The 18,067-nt window shown below is 42.3% G+C and overlaps 1 protein-coding gene across 22 annotated transcripts in view; it reads right to left on the reverse strand.

The window, feature by feature from the left end:
• LOC105931007 (protein tyrosine phosphatase receptor type F) overlaps positions 1–18,067 on the reverse strand; it is a 280,629-nt gene that overhangs the window by 58,317 nt on the left and 204,245 nt on the right. For all 22 annotated transcript variants that reach the window (XM_036138431.1, XM_036138434.1, XM_036138432.1 and 19 more), the window contains 4 exons: positions 17,579–17,679; positions 16,933–17,180; positions 13,985–14,063; positions 10,122–10,346 (listed from right to left, as the gene is read on the reverse strand). In XM_036138431.1, the coding sequence (XP_035994324.1) occupies positions 10,122–10,346; positions 13,985–14,063; positions 16,933–17,180; positions 17,579–17,679 (653 nt within the window). The remainder of the gene's footprint in view (positions 1–10,121; positions 10,347–13,984; positions 14,064–16,932; positions 17,181–17,578; positions 17,680–18,067) is intronic.

Here is an 18,067-nt window from a genome sequence, read left to right on the forward strand (position 1 = left end):
AACTTGGACCCACTACCTACAAAGTCTCCACACCAGGTCTCCAGCGAGGGAGTAGAGTGCTTCATGTCAACCTTCTTAAGGAGTGGGTTCCATCCACTGGAAATAAACCAGAGGTGTTGCTAATTCACAGTGTGAGTGAAGAAGAGGAAGTTGATGATTACTTGCCTACAGTAACATCCTCTGTCCTGAACTTAAGCCATCTCACCAAGGAGCATGTGTCTCAGGTAACACCTCTGATTAATTCAAACATATTTCAAGAGTTCCCAGGTCGCACCACACTAGTGGAGCACAACATTGTTTTGAAACCTGATGCTGTGGCAAAGCGTATGAGTTACAGGATACCAGAACGCTTCCAGGTGGAGCTAAAGAAGGAGATGGACTTAATGCTGTCCCTTGGAATCATCCAACCTTCAACAAGTGAGTGGTGCAACCCTGTTGTGTTGGTTCCGAAGAAGGATGGCACAATACGATTTTGCATCGACTTCAGGTACCTCAACTCCATTTCGAAGTTCGACTCTTATCCAATGCCACGTATAGATGATCTCATTGAGCACCTTGGGAAAGCGAGGTATTTAACAACTATTGACCTCTCTAAAGGTTACTGGCAGGTGCCCCTTACTAAGCACTCACAAGAGTTGACAGCATTTCGTACCCCTTGGGGATTGTTTGAGTTCACTGTTCTGCCTTTTGGCCTACATGGGGCTCCAGCAACATTTCAAAGACTAATGGATCAGGTACTCTGTGGTTTGTCACAATTCGCATGTGCATACCTTGATGATATTGTCATTTTCAGTAGGACTTGGGAAGAGCATCTGGAGCATCTAGAGAAGGTCCTGGCTCAACTGCGCTCTGCAGGTCTTACCATCAATCCAGCAAAATGTGCTCTTGCAAAGACTGAAATACAGTATCTGGGATTCACCATTGGAGGTGGGAAAATCAAACCACAGGTTGACAAGATTAATGCCATCAGTTCCTGTCCTCTTCCACAAACAAGGAAGCAGCTCAGATCTTTTCTGGGGATGGCAGCATTTTATCACAGATTTATTCCAAACTTCTCAGCCAGAGCAGCTCTCCTCACGGACAGGACTGGTTCGAGATGTCCCAATAAAATCCAATGGACAGCAGAAGCCATAGGAGCTTTCCAGGATATTCGCCAATCTCTGAGTAAGAACCCAGTCTTGCATTCTCCAGATTTTAATAAGGACTTCACGTTGCAGACTGATGCTTCTGAAAGGGGTCTTGGGGCAGTGCTTCTGCAGGGACCACCAGAGGACCGACATCCTGTTGCCTACATCAGCCGGAAGTTGTTGCCAAGGGAGACACGCTACGCAACGGTAGAGAAGGAAGCCTTGGCCATAAAATGGGCGCTTGACTCTTTCAAATATTATCTACTTGGAAGAGAGTTCATCCTCCAAACTGACCACAAAGCCCTGCAGTGGCTAGAAAGAATGAAGGATACCAACGGGAGAATCACCAGATGGTACCTTGCCATGCAGCCATACCGGTTCGAGGTACAATTCATCCCGGGAAAAGAGAACACTACCGCTGATTACCTCTCTCGCTCCGGTGGTGGCGACCAAGAAGTGGGGGAGTGTGTGATGGCCAAACCCATGGCCACACCTTAAAAGTCTGTACCACACATACACTTTTCATTTACCAATCAGTATATGCACATTTTAGTTTGCAATAAAACTTTATTCTTAGTTTAAGTACCTGTGTTCTATTTGTAAGCGCGCACATTTAGTTCACTTTTGTACTTAGTTAATTTTCCATACCTTTTTTTGTGTTTTTGTTACTAATCTTTATTTCTTACCTTCCATGGTGCCTGGGAGTTTTGCCAGACAAAAGATGGCTGCCAGGGCTGAGAACAACTAAATACCGGGGAGGGTAAATTGGACTGTTCCACCTGCTTTTGCTGGAAGGGGGGATTTGTATTTTTCTTTCTTTGTTTTGTATTTCACTTAGGGTTTGTATTTAGAGGTTGTGTGTTTTTCATTGTTCTTAGATTAGTTTAGTGTCAAACTTAACTGTACTGCTTTGTTTTGTCATTTGTGAGTGTTTGTTTGGTTTTAATTACCCCTATTGTGTTAATTGGTCTGATCAGCCAGAGTGTATATATACCCTTGTGTGTCATTTGTTTGTAGGTCAGTTATGTTTGGTTGTGCAGTCAGTTAGGTTGGGCACAGTTTGCTTCAGTTAAAGTTTGTTTTTCTTTTTTTTGACCTCTTTTATGACTCCAGAACCCACCATTTTTGTACTTTTGGCTTTTGGGTTAAAAATAAAAACCCCAACTTTTGAATAATTTCCTGTGACTCCTCATGCGTTTTTACCTCGGTCCATCACAGAGGTCAAAAAACTGTGTGGCTCCACTCCAATTGCCTGACTAACCTGAAGCCGAAGCCACACCCCTAATATTCCAGAAACTCACTAATGCGCAACTAAATATGCACATTTGTTCCCTACACATGAGAACCTTTTACTTTCTTGTATATAAATTGTAATTTATCAATAATCCTTTTTATCTTAACTTAAACAGAATTTGGCCTCCTACACCGACAAACCTCTGAGGCCTGCGTAGATCAGCCGGGAACGTGACAAAGTGCTGAAATAGTTCAAGGGGTATGAACATACCATATTATTTCTGCAGGGACAAAACTCTCAGATCCACATCACTTGTCTGCAATTATGTTTGCATAATTATTATTCCTTCAGTCCTGACTAGATAATGACACTGGTGCAGTTGATAGCGCTGCTGCCAAGAAGGTCCCGGGTTCAGATCCTGGCCAAGGCTCTTTCTGCATGGAGCTTGCATGTGCATGCACAGATACTCTACAGTTACTCTGCCCCCTCCCCTCCTGCACGTATCAGCGACTGAAGAAGATGGATGCATGGATACTTTTGAGTCCTAGCTGTCCTTTCTCCATCACAGGAGCCTTTTTCCCAAGCACATAAATGGAATCCATGAACATTACATTCATACTCGCCTCTAAATTGAAGCTTTGCACGCCTCCTCAAGGGCCCAAATTGATCGACACAGAAACCACGAGCAGGGATTTGTCCCATTCTGTAGCATTATCCAAACCCTACGTGGTGATCTGGAGTCTCCGGGTGTCAATAAGCTTTGTTTGAGTGTTTCAAGAGCTCGAGTGCAAAAGAAGCAGCAGTAATTTATTTCACGTCGTTAGTCACATTTAATCCCCTTTTCGCATTATATGCGTCTCAGAACTCGTTTTCAGCTAATTTGACTGAAGCTTACTCTATAAGTCTGAAAGTGATTACCGAGTTGCTCAAGAATAGTGAGAGCTGCACCTAAACTGATTTTATGAGACAAAATGGGGAAGGCAAATGAGATATCGGATACAGATTTAATATGTTTCCGTTAAAGCCCTGGCGAGAGGAGACAGCAGCGGGAGCGGCAAGTACAAGGCAAGGATGCCTGATACTCGGCTTTGAGTAAGCATCTAGAAGGAGTATTTGCTTATTTGTGTGCATCTGTTAGAAGCGAGGATATGTGTAACATCAGGGTTTTTTTTTTTTAAAGCCTTTTGTCAAACTCCTTTGAGCCTCTACAAGTGAACGTGTTTGTCTAGGTCGCAGCCGCAGAGAGAGCGAGACTGAGCGTGATTTCCAAGTGTTTGTCTGCGGCACAGCGAGCGAACAGGAGCGAGGGGGTGGGTGGGTGAAGAGAGACGGCGCACACAGAGGAGCCAGACGAGCAGAGACGGAGGTGTCATGGTGGCGGCGCTACATTCGGCGTGCTATTTCGGCCCGCGGGCTGCGCGGCGGCCTCCTCCGCCATCTCCCCCCCCCCTCTGAGCAAAGAGATCCGCCACACACAGCAAGGAGGACATTTGTTACGACTCGCCGCTGACCCCGCTAGTTACCCGCTTCCCGAAAAGTGGCTGAAATAAGCCGGCGGGTGTGCGGCAGACAAACAAACAAACAGAACACGCAGAGATGCCCGTTACGCATCCCCCAGCTCCCGCCGCCGCCCCGGGGGAAGCCGAGCAGCCCACACGCTCCCTGCACACAGCATGACGGAGTGCAAAACAAGGGGGAGGGCGGGCGACAAGATTTTAGCAACAAAAAGTAAGAGAAATACAAGATGTACGGCTTTATCTATGAGGAGCAGAACCGCGACTACAGGGCACCGTCTACCCTCCGTTCTGTCCTCCAGCTCCTCCCTCATGCTTTTCGCTCTCATTCATTTTTTTTCTTTTTTGTCTTTGCACGTCCCCTCAGTCATCCAGCTGCAGAAATGGTGCTTCATCCTTGCTCTTGAGCTGTCTGAATGCCAAGCCGTGGTTTCAAACACGGTAACGACCGCAGTTTGCTTTTTATCGCCACTAAAATCCCAAAAATTGTAGGAGGAAAAATGCAGAATGACATCTAATAAATAAAAATAAACACAAACAACACTCTGAGTGCTCCAAGAATGCAATGTGAACTAATTCCAGGGGTCCTCAATGTTTTAAACTGATTTTAAACATAAAATACTAAAGATCAGCATGAATTTCTAAATGCATTCACGTTTTGTGTGTCTCTACAAACCTTAACAACAAAAAGATCAATGTTTTTCCGCTTGAACCATCAGGGGCTTTGACTTTATGCCTGATTGGTGTCTACGCATGTAAAATGCATTGGACACTGCTTTAGTAATTCTTTCTGGCTTATTTAACTTCTTTTTCTAGCTTGTCCCTCATAAATAAACTACAGCATAAATAAATCAAAAGCATCCAGATAACTGGAGGCGCTGCCAGAGGGAGGCCCCTGTGGGAGGAGATGCGACACAGCACAGCCCCACATCAGTTGCGGCCACCCTTAAAAAGCCGGACTTGAACATGGCTCCTGCTTCCAAATGAAAACCCAAAACAATCTTGTTCTCGTAATTCCCCCCTTGATACTGTCCGTTGCAGCCTTTTTTTTTTGTTTTAATTTTGAAAGGAGCTAGACTTCAGCGTTAGGGCTGTTTGGAGCTTGACACAACAGAATCGGTGCTACAAAGCAGATTCTCGGCGAGAGTGAGGAGAATACAAATGCCTGGATGAAACTCCAAAGAGCAAAAACGAGGCAGACGCATCTGATTGCTCCGTTTGGGTTCGTCTCGCTGCCAACTTGCTCACTTTTCTCTTATCACGAGGACAGCACACGGTAGAACAATCGCCTCCTCTGCTGTGGGTTCGCTGCGTCTCATCGGCGCTTCACAGCCTGGACTGGACACAAGGCACAAACATCCTCTTTCCCCTGCTCTCCAGCACCGTCCCCTCCTCTCTGCCTCAGATCACACACTATTTCATTCTACTTCTTCCCTCAGTCTCTTTTCGCATTAAATGATACTGTTTATACACACCCAGCATCTATCATCTCATTTCACACTTCCCCCGGCTTGTTTATCTGCCTTTGGTGCTGGGGAGACATGAAGGCGCGTTCACGCGTCTTTTCTTTCTCCCATTTCTTCCTTTCTCAGATTCTCCTCAGCCACTGGCGGCTGCTTGTGGCCATTGATGTACGAGGGCTTATTAAACCCTGGCGGCCCTGTTTGATCCAGACTAGAGGGGAGTTTGGGGTGGCGCTAAGGAAGCCTAGTAAAGACACAAGTCATTTATTCCACTGCTTGTTGTTTTATTCTCCTGAGTCTGGTGAAGATCCCGCTCGAGGCACCTTTTGCCTGCCACTCGATCCCCGCCGCACGCGTCACCTTCTTCCTCTTCTCCTACCGGCGCCTTTGGTAATAAAACATCTGCAAGTGCCGCGTGGGGGCTGACAGAAACAAACGCCGCTGTGGCGTCTGACTTGCACTGAAAGGATTCGTGCTGCACTCTCTGACAGACTACTGGTAGCCACCAAACACGACGCACACGACAAACAATAGCAGGAGAAAGGAAAGGGAAAAAAAAACAAACAAAAAAAAAAAAACAAGAATGCTCTGGAGTGATCTTGTTATTTCAAAACTACAGTGTATTGTACAATGTCTTGCAAAAGTCTCCATTCTTCTTGTAATCTTTCATGTTTTGTCACATTACAACTGCGAACCTCAATGCGTTTCATGAGGACTTCATGTGATGGAACAATACAAAGTAGTGCAATTAGAACCCTTTTTAGGTTGGTCTCAATCAGCATAGGTTTGCTATTTGCCAAATAGTTCAAGCTCAACTTTCAAGTCTTGCCAGATATTACAATTAGATTTATGTCTGGACTTTAACTAGGCCATTCTAACACATAAATGCATGGATTTAAACCAGAAGTCTTCAACCCTGGTCCTCATGACCCACTGTCCTGCGTGTCTCTGCTCCACCACATCTGAATGAGACGACTGCATGACATCCTCAGCAGCCATCAAGGGCTGCAGAGGTCTGTTCATCGCCTTTTTATTTAGTTCAGGGCTGAAGAGCCCTGATCTATGGTTAGAGTTGCTGCTCTGCTGGAAGGTGAACAAACTCCCTGGGCTTAATTGATTTGCAGCTCCTGACGGCATTTCTTGCAGGATTGCCCCCTTCTGACCAACTTCCTTGTCCCGACCGAAGAAAAGCGTCCCCCACAGCGGGATGCTGCCACCGCCATGTTCCACGGATGGGATGGTGATGTCCAGTGTTAACTGGGCCACACGTTTGGCATGTAGGTCAAACATTTATCCGCCACAGTATGCTCTGTGACTTCCTGGCTCTCCAGCATAGCTTGTGGTAAACTGCACAAAACTACCATTTCACGCATAACCTTCCTTGATTTAAACTTCTCCATAACTTTCTCCCTGACCAGTCTGCTGTGTTCCTTGGTCTTCATGAAGCTGTTTGTTCACTAATCCTCTCTAACAAACCTCTGAGGCCTTCACAGAGCAGCTGGATATATACAGAGCTTAGATTTAAGACTGGAGGAAATTGTTTTATACATTATTTACAGATATCAGAGTAAAGGAGGTAAAAAAATATTAATGTCTGACGTCTATATGTCAAAAAAAGCTTGAAAATTATCCATAATTTTCCTGATTGTGTGCTGCTTTAAGTTGGTGGCATAAAACATCTATAAAATACATTAAAGTCTGGGGAGTGAATACTTTCGCAAGGTACTCTGTTTTTGGCAGACAGCATCTTTATGGTTCAGTGAAAGGAAACACTAAGAAATAACTAGATTTCATTCAGTAGTTTTAATTACAGGCACATTTTTTGACTAATTTGAAGAACTTGGAAGTATATTCTCTTCTTTAATCCGTGTGAAACCATCTGCTGCAGCTTAATACTCTAACAGACTGAAAATAAATACACTTATTAAAAAATGTGCAAAAAAGGCATCCATGTCAGAAAGGAACTTATCCTTCTCTTAAAAAAGTTGCTTCCACCTTTTTTTGCAAACAAAAATACAGAACTTGTGCCAAATAATGTATCATTGAGGAACTGATGAGTGTAATTTGCAGGAAGCTTGTTGCAGAAAAGTGGCAATAAGGAGGTGAGCTCATTAATTGACACCCAGTGAGTTGGGTCCAATAGCTATAGGTGATCCACTTTAAAAGGTGTGTAACTTCTAGTCAGTTTAAGGAAAGAGGCCGATACTGAGCCCTGCTGATCCAACGCGCCGTGTCTTGCAGGTGTGGCGAGAGTCCTGTGCAAAGATGGGATTTGAGGAGCTCCTTTGAAGTCAAATATATCATAGCTGCCCAGGACTGCCTCCTTTGCACATCCGTGGCCTTCTCAGAGTGGAGGGATTACTTGGGGGGATGTGGGGGGGCTTTAGGGACATGTAAAGTAGCGCTTCAAGGGAATCAGGCCTGCCTTACGGACTCTCTTGGCCCTGTGACCAGGTCCTCGTCTGCCTCTTAACTCCAGCCGCACTAATCAATCTCCTCTGCCGCCTTAACGGTGAAGAAAGATGTGGAGAGCGAGAGAGAAAAAGAGCTCAAAGGAGGGAGTGGAAGGAAAGAAATAGGTAAAAAAAGTCTGAGATTCGGTTTAAAGACATGAAGCACTTCTCCCTCTCTGTGGTCGCAGAGGGCCCAGTTACTGAATATGCATGTCCGGGGTAGCACAGGAGCCCCGAGCAATCGCAGACTCTCGTTCCTCCTGCAGTGAAGTTTAGCCCAGACCATCCCACAGAGACATGGGCCTCCGTGTTAGAGCTGCTCGACAAGTGCACAGCGCCTCCACTTAGAAAGCCAAGAGGCCTGTATTAGCATTAAGACATCTGTATGGGACCCCCGCTGGCTGCAGGGAAGCCAGAGCTGGATCGCTGATGTCATTGGCAACTGATAAGGGAGTTATCAGGACAAGCTGCAATTTCTCTTAGAGGCTGCTACAAAAAGGCTAAGTGGTGGTAAGAAAAACAAACAACCCCCTTGGCGGATCACTGCTGTTTGCTAAATGCTTGAGGAATGGCGGGGCTCCATCCATGAAGGGGGGAAACTTAACCTGAAATACATTAAGTTCAATGATGTGGGGGTTTTAAATGGCATCTAGGGAGGTTCTAAAACTTTGTTTAAAGGAGCAAATCTGACTACGACACGTCAGATGTCCAGAACAACTCCCGATGAGCAAACCCCTTTGTTTAAATTTGCTGTTTGTGGCTAACTTTTAAAGGATAATGGCCACTTTAATTGTAAGACATTTTATTCAAAACTTGATTACTGTAATCCTGTTTTATGTCTCAACAAATAAAGCACCTTTCATTGTACATAAAAAGAGACGACAAGAATTAAAAGTGCCTTAAAAGTGCAGAAAACACTGATAAAAGTTAAAAATACCCGGTGATGGTTAGAAGAGAGGGCATGAAAAAGTATTCAGCCCCTTATAGATCTTTTTGTTTTGTTTTTGCTCATCATTTGACCATTAAACAAATTTTGTTGTCAGACGAAGACAGCAAAATTAGCAGTTTTCATTCATTAAAGAAAATCAATCTGCGAATCAACCTGGTAAACCTACATAGAACCCGTACAACAACACCAAGCGGGCTAAAAGACCTCAAATAGCAACACAGCATCCCCCAAACTAAAGACATTCAAGAATAGATGAAAAGAAACGTCAAGGTGGCCGGCTTAACAAATATAATTGAAAAGGGAATCAACAAAAAAAACAGGACATCTAAAGCAAGACCTCACTTGCCTTAGTTAAGGTTGGTGTTAAAACTAAGAGCATGTCAGAAAAAAATGATCGTACTGACAGTCAAACATGTTGGTGACACTATAATGGTCTGAGGCTGCTTCAAGATGTGAATCACTTGCTGTAACCGGAAGAGCTATGAATTCAGCCCTCTAGCAAGAAGCTCTGAAGGTCAATGTCTGGCCATCGGTTTGTGACCTTAAGCTCATGCTCACCTGAGTCATGCAGCGTGTTTTTGGCCAAAATCTGGATCTAAATCCATTTTTAATGCTGTGGTGGGAATTAAACAAGCCGCTGGTGCTCAAAACCCATCCTATGTGGCTCAATTAAAACAGTTCTGCCAAGAACAGTGGGCTTAAAGTCCACCACAGTGATGTAAAATGCTGCCAAGCTGGGTTGTTTTTTTCCCTTCATCATCACTGAAAACTGACATTTGTATTTACAATGGTTATTTTTAGTCTGAAATTGAAATGTATTTCAGACTCAGAAAAATGTAACTGTAACCCAAACGCAAAAAAACAATAAATCTATAAGAGGGAAAATACTTTGCAGCACTGTAAATATATAAAGAAGGGCTGGGCGATGTGCCTGAAATCAATATTGCGATATATTGAGCAGTTCCTCTCGATAATGTTAAATTGACGATTGGACTAATACACACACAGTGGATATAGTATTTATTACTTTTTAAGATCCAGCAGAAACCCTTTAATAAAAATCAAGAAACCTTTCATAAAAAGCCTTGCTCAACTGAGGATCTTTCAAAAGATGCTAGGCTAACGCTAGCTAGCTTACTCTCTGTTTTGATAGGACATGTTGATAATTCATCTCATAAGGAACCTAATTGATCAGTTGTTGACAAAACTTCCAGAACGTTTTGTTTTTCCACTTCAAAAATAAAGCCCCTTTCTTTAATTGTTATTATTATCAACAACCATTTCGGATAGACTAGTCCGACTTTTGAGAATCACCGGCCAAGGAAATACAATGTGAGGTCCATCTGCCCTGGTCCAACTAGAGAAGAAGGATGCTACTTACATAATTAGCTGTGCTGTCCGTCCCTTCATTTCGTAGCACCGCCACGACAAAGCAGAGGTACTCTTGGTTGTTAGTCAGGGGTTTGTTTCTGAAGCCTGCGTAATCCTTGTCATCGCCCAACACAAAGGTTGCCGGCAGGCTGGCCAATTTGGCTGCAACGTATGCCCTGGGGGACTCCACGTGACGTCTGCGCCTCAGGACCGGACCTTCTCTGGACCTGAGCAGCTGTAGGATAAAGGCAAAGTGGTTTAAAATTAGTAACACAGCCCAAATGAGATGACCCTTGAGACCTGACAACCTGTCAAAATACAGCATTTAAGCTGTAATATCAGCCCAGGTTTAGGTTTAGGCATTAACTAGATTTCATAATACGAATCAAAGCATCTGAACTCCTTAAATCTCAGGATAACAATGGTTTTGCATTGACAGTGTATGTTCCGGGTCGGCTGTGCTTCTCAGTAAAAGATAATGACTCCACGGCGCTAAAATGCCCTTTGCACGCTGGCACAACAGCAAACAATGCAGCCGAGCTACGAAGTGAGCAATTAGCACTTGGTGGAGCACACAATCTCAGCATGACTGCCAGCCTGGTTAATAAATGAGCAGCAGCGTGCAGCACTGCGGCATTGTGTTTTTCAGCAGCATTTTGTTTTCTGTCACTGGTGTCTCATGTGCTGCTCCAGATGTAGCTTTATTAAATCATTATGCTGGAGGGAGGAGACAATGGCCTGCTCGGTGTTTAATGACTCAGGGAGTCCCATCTCTTTCCCTCTCTCCGTCTCCTGCGTTACTCCTAAGGGGGGACCTTGAGCAATGGCGATTCAGATTAACGTGCCTCAGAGTTTACTAAAATATTCAGCTTATTATTCAGGCATGTTGGTTTAAAATTACCCAGGGGTAAGTGGCATCATTATTAGACAACAGCACCAAATAAATATATTAGGCAATCATGTAAAACTTTATGAAAAGGTAAAAAGCCTTAACTATACTTGTTGCCACCCATTGTTAGGATGTTCAAAAAGCCTTTAAATTAATTCATCCTTTATCGCAATTATTATAACCTTCAACTAGCAGGACAACTCTAAATAGTCTTGTCTTTGGCTAGTTACTGTTAGTTATCCCAGCTTTTAATTTTAATTTTAAATGAAAGGTATTTGTTCTTTTATGGAATTAGCCATAAAAGAAGGTTGATTTTGTCTGGTGAACCATTTTATGCTGATTAAGTCAGATGTTTTGGGCCATAATCCTGTAGAAAAACCCAATTATGACCCATTTTCAGTTTTTTTTTTAGCAAGGGCCAAAAGATTTCTGTTTAAAATGCCCAAATGTTTCATGATGCAATGAACTCTAACAAAGACTATTGAGCATAAACTGGTCCACAGCATACCAGATCCTCTGCTGAACCTAACACAGCTACTTTTACTTTTTTTTTTGCCAAAAAGCTCAGAGGAAAAAGCACAAAGATGTTGACAATTTTGATCGGTTAAAAAAGTGTTTATTTTTTTCTGCCATGACTCCCACACCCAGTTGGCATGCACATGGCATAATATGGCTGCTATAGAGACGCCACACATGGCTGCAACTTTAAAAGCCGTATGGGCATTGAACATGTCACACTGTGTGAGTTAGAAATCTTAAGATCTGGATAGTAACTCCTGTCACACTGTACGATCAGTTTGTTGTTCAGGTTTGGTTTGTTTATTTTCACGTCAGAGAAATAAATGATTATTTATGAATGAGCAAATAACCAAACATATCGGTTACATTAGACAACCCAGTCATATCTGACACGGAAAATCCTCGTCAGGAAGGATCGATAGATATTTAAGTCTAGCAATCACTAGCTGGCTTACTTTTTTTTTTTTTAACTTTTTTTTTCTTTTTTGTGAGAGCACCTTTAATACCAGAGTTGGACTCTAGAAAGAGAGAACGGGGGTAGAGGGGACACCTGTAGAAACACTCAGAACTTGAAAAAGTGCAGCAGCACTGCTCACACTGCATGATTTCCCCTGATCGTTGGACACTATTTGTCGCAGGGTTCCTCTAGTTGTGAGAGAGTAAAATGACCAGAGAACATAGATTTAAGCTCCCTAGCTGAGTTTTTAATGATTCTTCCTCCTCCTCACTGTGTGTTTTACTGGGATAAACACGGGTCCTGTGAGTAGGTTGAGCTGAGCAGCCACTAGTAGAAGCAGTTTTTCTCATTTTGAAGAGTGATGAAAAGAAATGGCTCGCTTTTGCATATTATCTCTATACCTCAGGGAAACATGAAGTAATTAAATGTTTCTTGACATATATTATAACATACAGTTAAATAAATGTTTCAGTTTCTTTTATGGTGAGAATTTCTATGGATGCCACGAACTTCTTCTCTTAAAGTTTATTTTAGGGATGCAAGTTATTGATTAATGATTTAATCAAATCTAATCTCATCGATTGACTAACGATTAATTGATAAGCGGCCATTTTCTTAACACGAAGGGCTAATTTAATTATTTTTTTCTTCACATCATTATATGTTAAACACTTTTTTGTGCCACCTGTATTAAATGTTGACAGAATGATCCAAAAAATGTGGTTTTCGTACACATTAAACTTAGGTTCCCGTTTACTTCTATTTTATAAACATGTCTTATTAGGTTACTGAATAGAAAAAAATTACTTTATTAGAAATATGTATAACACTTATAATCTTCATGAAAGCCCTCACTACCAACCGTGCTGTTGGCTTCGTGTATTTTTCCATCATTTTTCAACTGCTTTGCGTGATGCTCTTCTATTATCACATCCTCGCCTTCAGAGCACGTCAGTAAGTCTTGGTTGAGAGGTTGACGCTGCTCCGCCATGCAGCACGGCTGAATAGCACCATTATGTTGATAAGTTCAGGAGCTTGTTGTGTGTTTATATTTAAAACCAGAATTGCATAAAGTGCATTTTGCATCCTTGTCATCATCAAACAGTGTAAAATCATCCCACACCAGACTCTGGACCACTTCACGTTGCTGTTCTGCCATGCCTGCGCCATGATTGTTTCTTTTACAACTACTGTGGTCTGGTTCTGCTTAAGGATGAGCGGTGACACCCTCCTCTGGATAGCGGCCATTGTTGTATAACGGCCGCTATCCAGAAGGAAGGTCAGTTGAGCAGACGTCATCAGTTAATCGGATAGAAAGAATTTTATTCTAATAAACTATTAATCGACAATTAATCCTAATTCAATTGTTGGTTCTCTGCTTTATTCTTCCCCTTATTGAACAAAGACCAAAACTTGGATTTTTCCAGCGATTTTTTTAGCGTCAAGTTTTACCAGAGGTTTAATAATTTATTTAGAAGTTATATTATTTTGGAGTTTTCGCATATCTTTATAAGAGGGACCAACAATTGCCACACCAGTGATGTATTTAAAGGTTGGATTTTGTCAAAAAACAAAATTGAGGCTCAGAAAGTGTCACTGCAACAACAGTTTCATTTATTTATTTATTTATTTTTCACATACCTTTCCCAAAGGTGCCAATAAATGTAAAAGTGAAGGGAAATCTATCCGTACTGCTCACAAAGGAGGACCATAAAGATAAAGTTAAACCCTGTTTAACTTGTTACACATTAATACTATTATCCGAGTACACAATTCGACAGATGGCCGCTGTTTGCAGATCTGGCATCCAATCAGGAGACTCCCCACCTACCTGAGTGACTCACTGTTTAATATCTCTCTGCCCTGGAACCTCTTCCTCCCTGAGCTCAGGAGGGTAGAGCTAATTGGCTACCACTGGCAACTCCCTACCCAGTTGGAGCGGAAAATGCTATCCGTGACCCGTGTAACCTGGGAACATTAGCCAATCAGCCCCCCGCCTGGCACTCACCTCTTCCAGGTCCACCTCGTCTGGATTCTTCCACCGCTGCATGGACTGCGTTTTGGGCACCACCACGATGTAATACCATCTGATGAGAAATAAAAATAAATAAATAAATAAAAGCCTGTTCGAACAAAGCGTGACACAGTCAACACATTCACAAGTGAGCACCACCAAGGTCAAACTCCAGCAGATTGGCGCTGCATTCCCCAATTAATGGCTAAACGCTAAGAACATCTGCCACATAGACCAGAACAAACAGCATCCAGGAGAGCGGCGCCTTCAGCTAACGGAGATCCCTGAGGTTAATAAGAGCAAATATGTCTTTTTGTGCAGTGATTATGAAGATCCAGATGGATGGAAATGAAGGGCGTCACTGGAAAGGGTCAAAATGAGGAGGTTAGGTACAGACTGGAAGAGCATACATGTTAGAGTACACAAAGCACTCATGTCTTTGTGTTTATATTTGCGTTGGCTCTATGTCGCTGTCAAGCCACGGCTGTTCTCTCTCGGCTGAAAGTTTTCTCTCCACTGCGGCATTTTGTAAAACGAGCTGCTGCTGACAGTGAAAGCAGCTGCCTCTCTCTCCTCCTCCTCCTCCTCCTCTTCCCTGCTTCGCATCTGTGATTCAACAGTCACTCAAATCCGGGAGAGGACGTGTGCAACAAGGCTCCTCACCACCACGGGCTGACACACCCCTCGACTCCTCCGTCTCCAATCACCCGCCCTCATAATCTGTCAGTCTGAACCGGACCTGGCCCGGACCTGACAGCCCCGTAATCTTTGCACCAGTCAACTCGCCGCGCTCCTCTGACATGGCCGTATCTGCGCGAGTGTGTGTACATAACGGTAAAGGCTTTACCCAGCGCTTAACAACGGGCGTCAGAAGAAAGCAGCTCAACCCGATGTTGAGTCTAAATTGTCATCGGCGTTCGTGTGGTAAGGACGCCTGAGAGTAAAAGCTCCAGTTAAAGAGTCGGAGCGGCGCTTTGCTATTGATCAGAGATATGTTTTTATTCCTGAGGTTCATCCTGAAAAGCATTACCATTTGTTAGAGTTTCATGTGGATTAACTCCTGAACAAGAAAATCCTGCCATCAACCATAGGTGCATCTAGGTAAATATAAATATCATAAATAACAAAAAAAAATAAAACTAAAATGTAGTAGTTTTAGTGATTAATCTCAAAACGAGATACGCACTGCAAAAACTGAACTAAAAATAAGCAAGATTTTCTTAAAATCAGTGTGTTTTTTCCTTTATTTGAGCAGGTAAATAAGATGATCTGCCAGTAGAATAAGATTTTTGCACTTAAAATAGGAACAACTGATCTCTGTCGTCTTATTTCAAGTGTAATTTATCTAATTATCTTATTTTAGGGGTCAAAATGCTCATTCCATTGGCAGATAATCTTATTTACCTGCTCAAATCAAGCACAAATACACTCATTTCATGAAAATTTCACTTATTCTAGTTCCCTTTTTGTAGTGCGGTTCATGCGTTTAATTCTGTTAATTTTGATGATTGTCTTACAGCTAAGTGAAGAACCAACTTTCAGCTTCTTTCAGACAAAATATAGAAATGTTACTTTATGCCTATGTTATGGGAAACACTCATGATCAGCCATTTGTCCACTAGACTGCAATCAACACCCTCCACAATAAGGGTAAGCCATTACTAAGAAAGTTGGCTGTTCACAGAGCGCTTTGTCTAAGATTTGTACATATATGGAAAGTTGAGTGGAAGGAAAAAGTGTGGTAGAAAAAAATCCACAAGAGACAAGAAAGAAAAAACCCTTATAAGAGCTAGAACTGGACGGTTGTTCAGTGGCCCAATAAACTTTATAAAATATGTATTTAATTTACTATTTAAAGTCCCAGATTCTGGAGGAAGAGTGAAGAAGCACAAAATCTAAGTTAACTGGGATCCAGTGTGACCTTTCCACAGGTGTGGAGCCCGGTCCTCTGCTGGTGTTGATCCACCGTGTTTATAAAGTCTAACGTCACGAACGACATCCGCCAGGAAATTTTTGAGTCCTTCCTGCTTCCTTCTGCTGACAAACTTTATGGAGATACGGATTTTCCAGCAGGGTGTGGCACCTGCCCACACTGCCACAAGTACCAACATCTTAACAAACCCATACAGTTTACCTTTCGAAGCTGAGCTACTGAAATAAATTAACCTTTTGATGAGATTGTAATTTTATAAAGATGTATGTTTAAATGGTGTCTTTAAGGCCAAATGCCAACAATTATTTATTAATCGAATCTCTTTACTCTCAAGCTTAATCTATGGCATCCCAACACATCAGCAAACTTTTAAAGCTGAATTATTTAGAGTTTAGAATCAAAGCATAATTATTAAAGCTGACAAATTTTCATTTTCATTAATTTGAAAAAAACAAAAAAAACAAAACAAACTAAGACAACAAATTATTTCAGATCAACGCTTTGTATTCTTCATTCATTATTTATGCAAACTATTTATTATTTAATTATATACCAATTATAATACTGTTATAGTTACGGGTTGTTTTTCTTCACTGTAGCTACAACGCTTATTTTATTTAAAGCATTTGATGTTTGTGACATTTATGTGAAGCAATTTGAGGTTTTAATGGTGCTATATAAAAAAAAAAACGCTCTTACGTTTAAAGAATAAATGTAACAATCAAATAAAACAGAATGAAAGGTTAATATTTATTATGAATGTTTTCTGTGTACTTCGCCCTAAATAGGGTCTAAATACTGTTTCATATGCTGGTACCTCTAAATGTTCATGTTTATAGATCATTTATTTATACAAATTTCAATATCAAGCTCTATTTTTCTCCAGATTACATATTGTGCTAACATCATCACATAGCTTTAGCTTAATATTTGAGCATAAAACCTGCTCCCAATCACTCATTTTTACGAGTGCCCGTCTGTCCAGCTTTGCTTTGCTCCATATACTGACCTGACGCGGGTGGTGGTCTGGACTTTGGGCAGGTCGATGGTCATTTTGCCACCCTGAGACGTCTGCGTGATGGGCTTGGTCTGGATGAGGTCCGGGGCCGTGCGGATGGACACCTGCTGCTGAAGACCTCCAGCAATGATGCCCCTGCTCGTCAGCACAAAGGAGTAGTCGGTGTCCGGCTGCAGCTGCGTGATCAGCTTCCTCTTTTGGTTTCCCTCCACCTCCACACTTTGTTGGTTGTACAAAATCTGCAAAAAACACAGTGGGAGAAAACTTAAGATTGTGGGTGCAATGGAATATATTGGGTTTCCACTCTCCACAACACATACATATAAAACTTTGCCAAAGAATATATATATTTTTTTCTTCTTCTTTTTCTCTGCTTTCCTTTCTTTATCATTTTCCTCTCTCTTCCTTTTTCTCCTTCTTTTGGCTCTTTTTGGGCAGCGAGATAATGATACATTTCTACCAGACCTGACCCGCTGGTAGACGGCACACGCGCCGCTTATACTACAAATCCCAGAATGCTTTGCTGGTGCGTTCGCACTTTAGTCAGGCCCATTAAAGCCTCGTGCTACTACCAGCCACCTTGGTACAAGTAGAGATGCCAGGGAATATATTTCTGAGCATTTTGACTGACGCTTACCTTAAATGGAGCCTGAGATTTGTGGTTTTCCGGCAGGTCCCAGGTGAGGAGCACGGATGTTTTTGTGACCGCTTTCACACCAAAGTTAAGCGTTGGGAAATCTACAAAGAGATTTTTTTCACAAGTTAATATCTCAAATAAGTTTTTTTTCATCTTTCAGCTTTAAATGTATGCACTACTTTGTGTTGGTGTATCATATAGCATCCCAATAAAATGCAATAAAGTCTAAATGTCAAAACGTCAGTGGGCCTATGGACAGTTTTGCATTAAATCTGCAAGACAAGAGCAACAGGGTGAGATCTCAGAGATCACAGGAAAAGGTGTGCGACAGCAGAAATGGCAACCTGTGTCTTAAAATAGGCATCAATCTTCTAATTAATGAGAAATCGTACGTTTATAAGATTATAAAACGCATGAGAAGGTGCGTGCTCGGTACGCTTTAGGTTCATGGGTAATAGGATGGAGGATGAGGACGCGTGGTAATGTGAC

Source organism: Fundulus heteroclitus, chromosome 6 (genome assembly GCF_011125445.2).
Source record: "Fundulus heteroclitus isolate FHET01 chromosome 6, MU-UCD_Fhet_4.1, whole genome shotgun sequence".
In the NCBI taxonomy this organism is placed as follows: Eukaryota; Metazoa; Chordata; class Actinopteri; order Cyprinodontiformes; family Fundulidae; genus Fundulus; species Fundulus heteroclitus.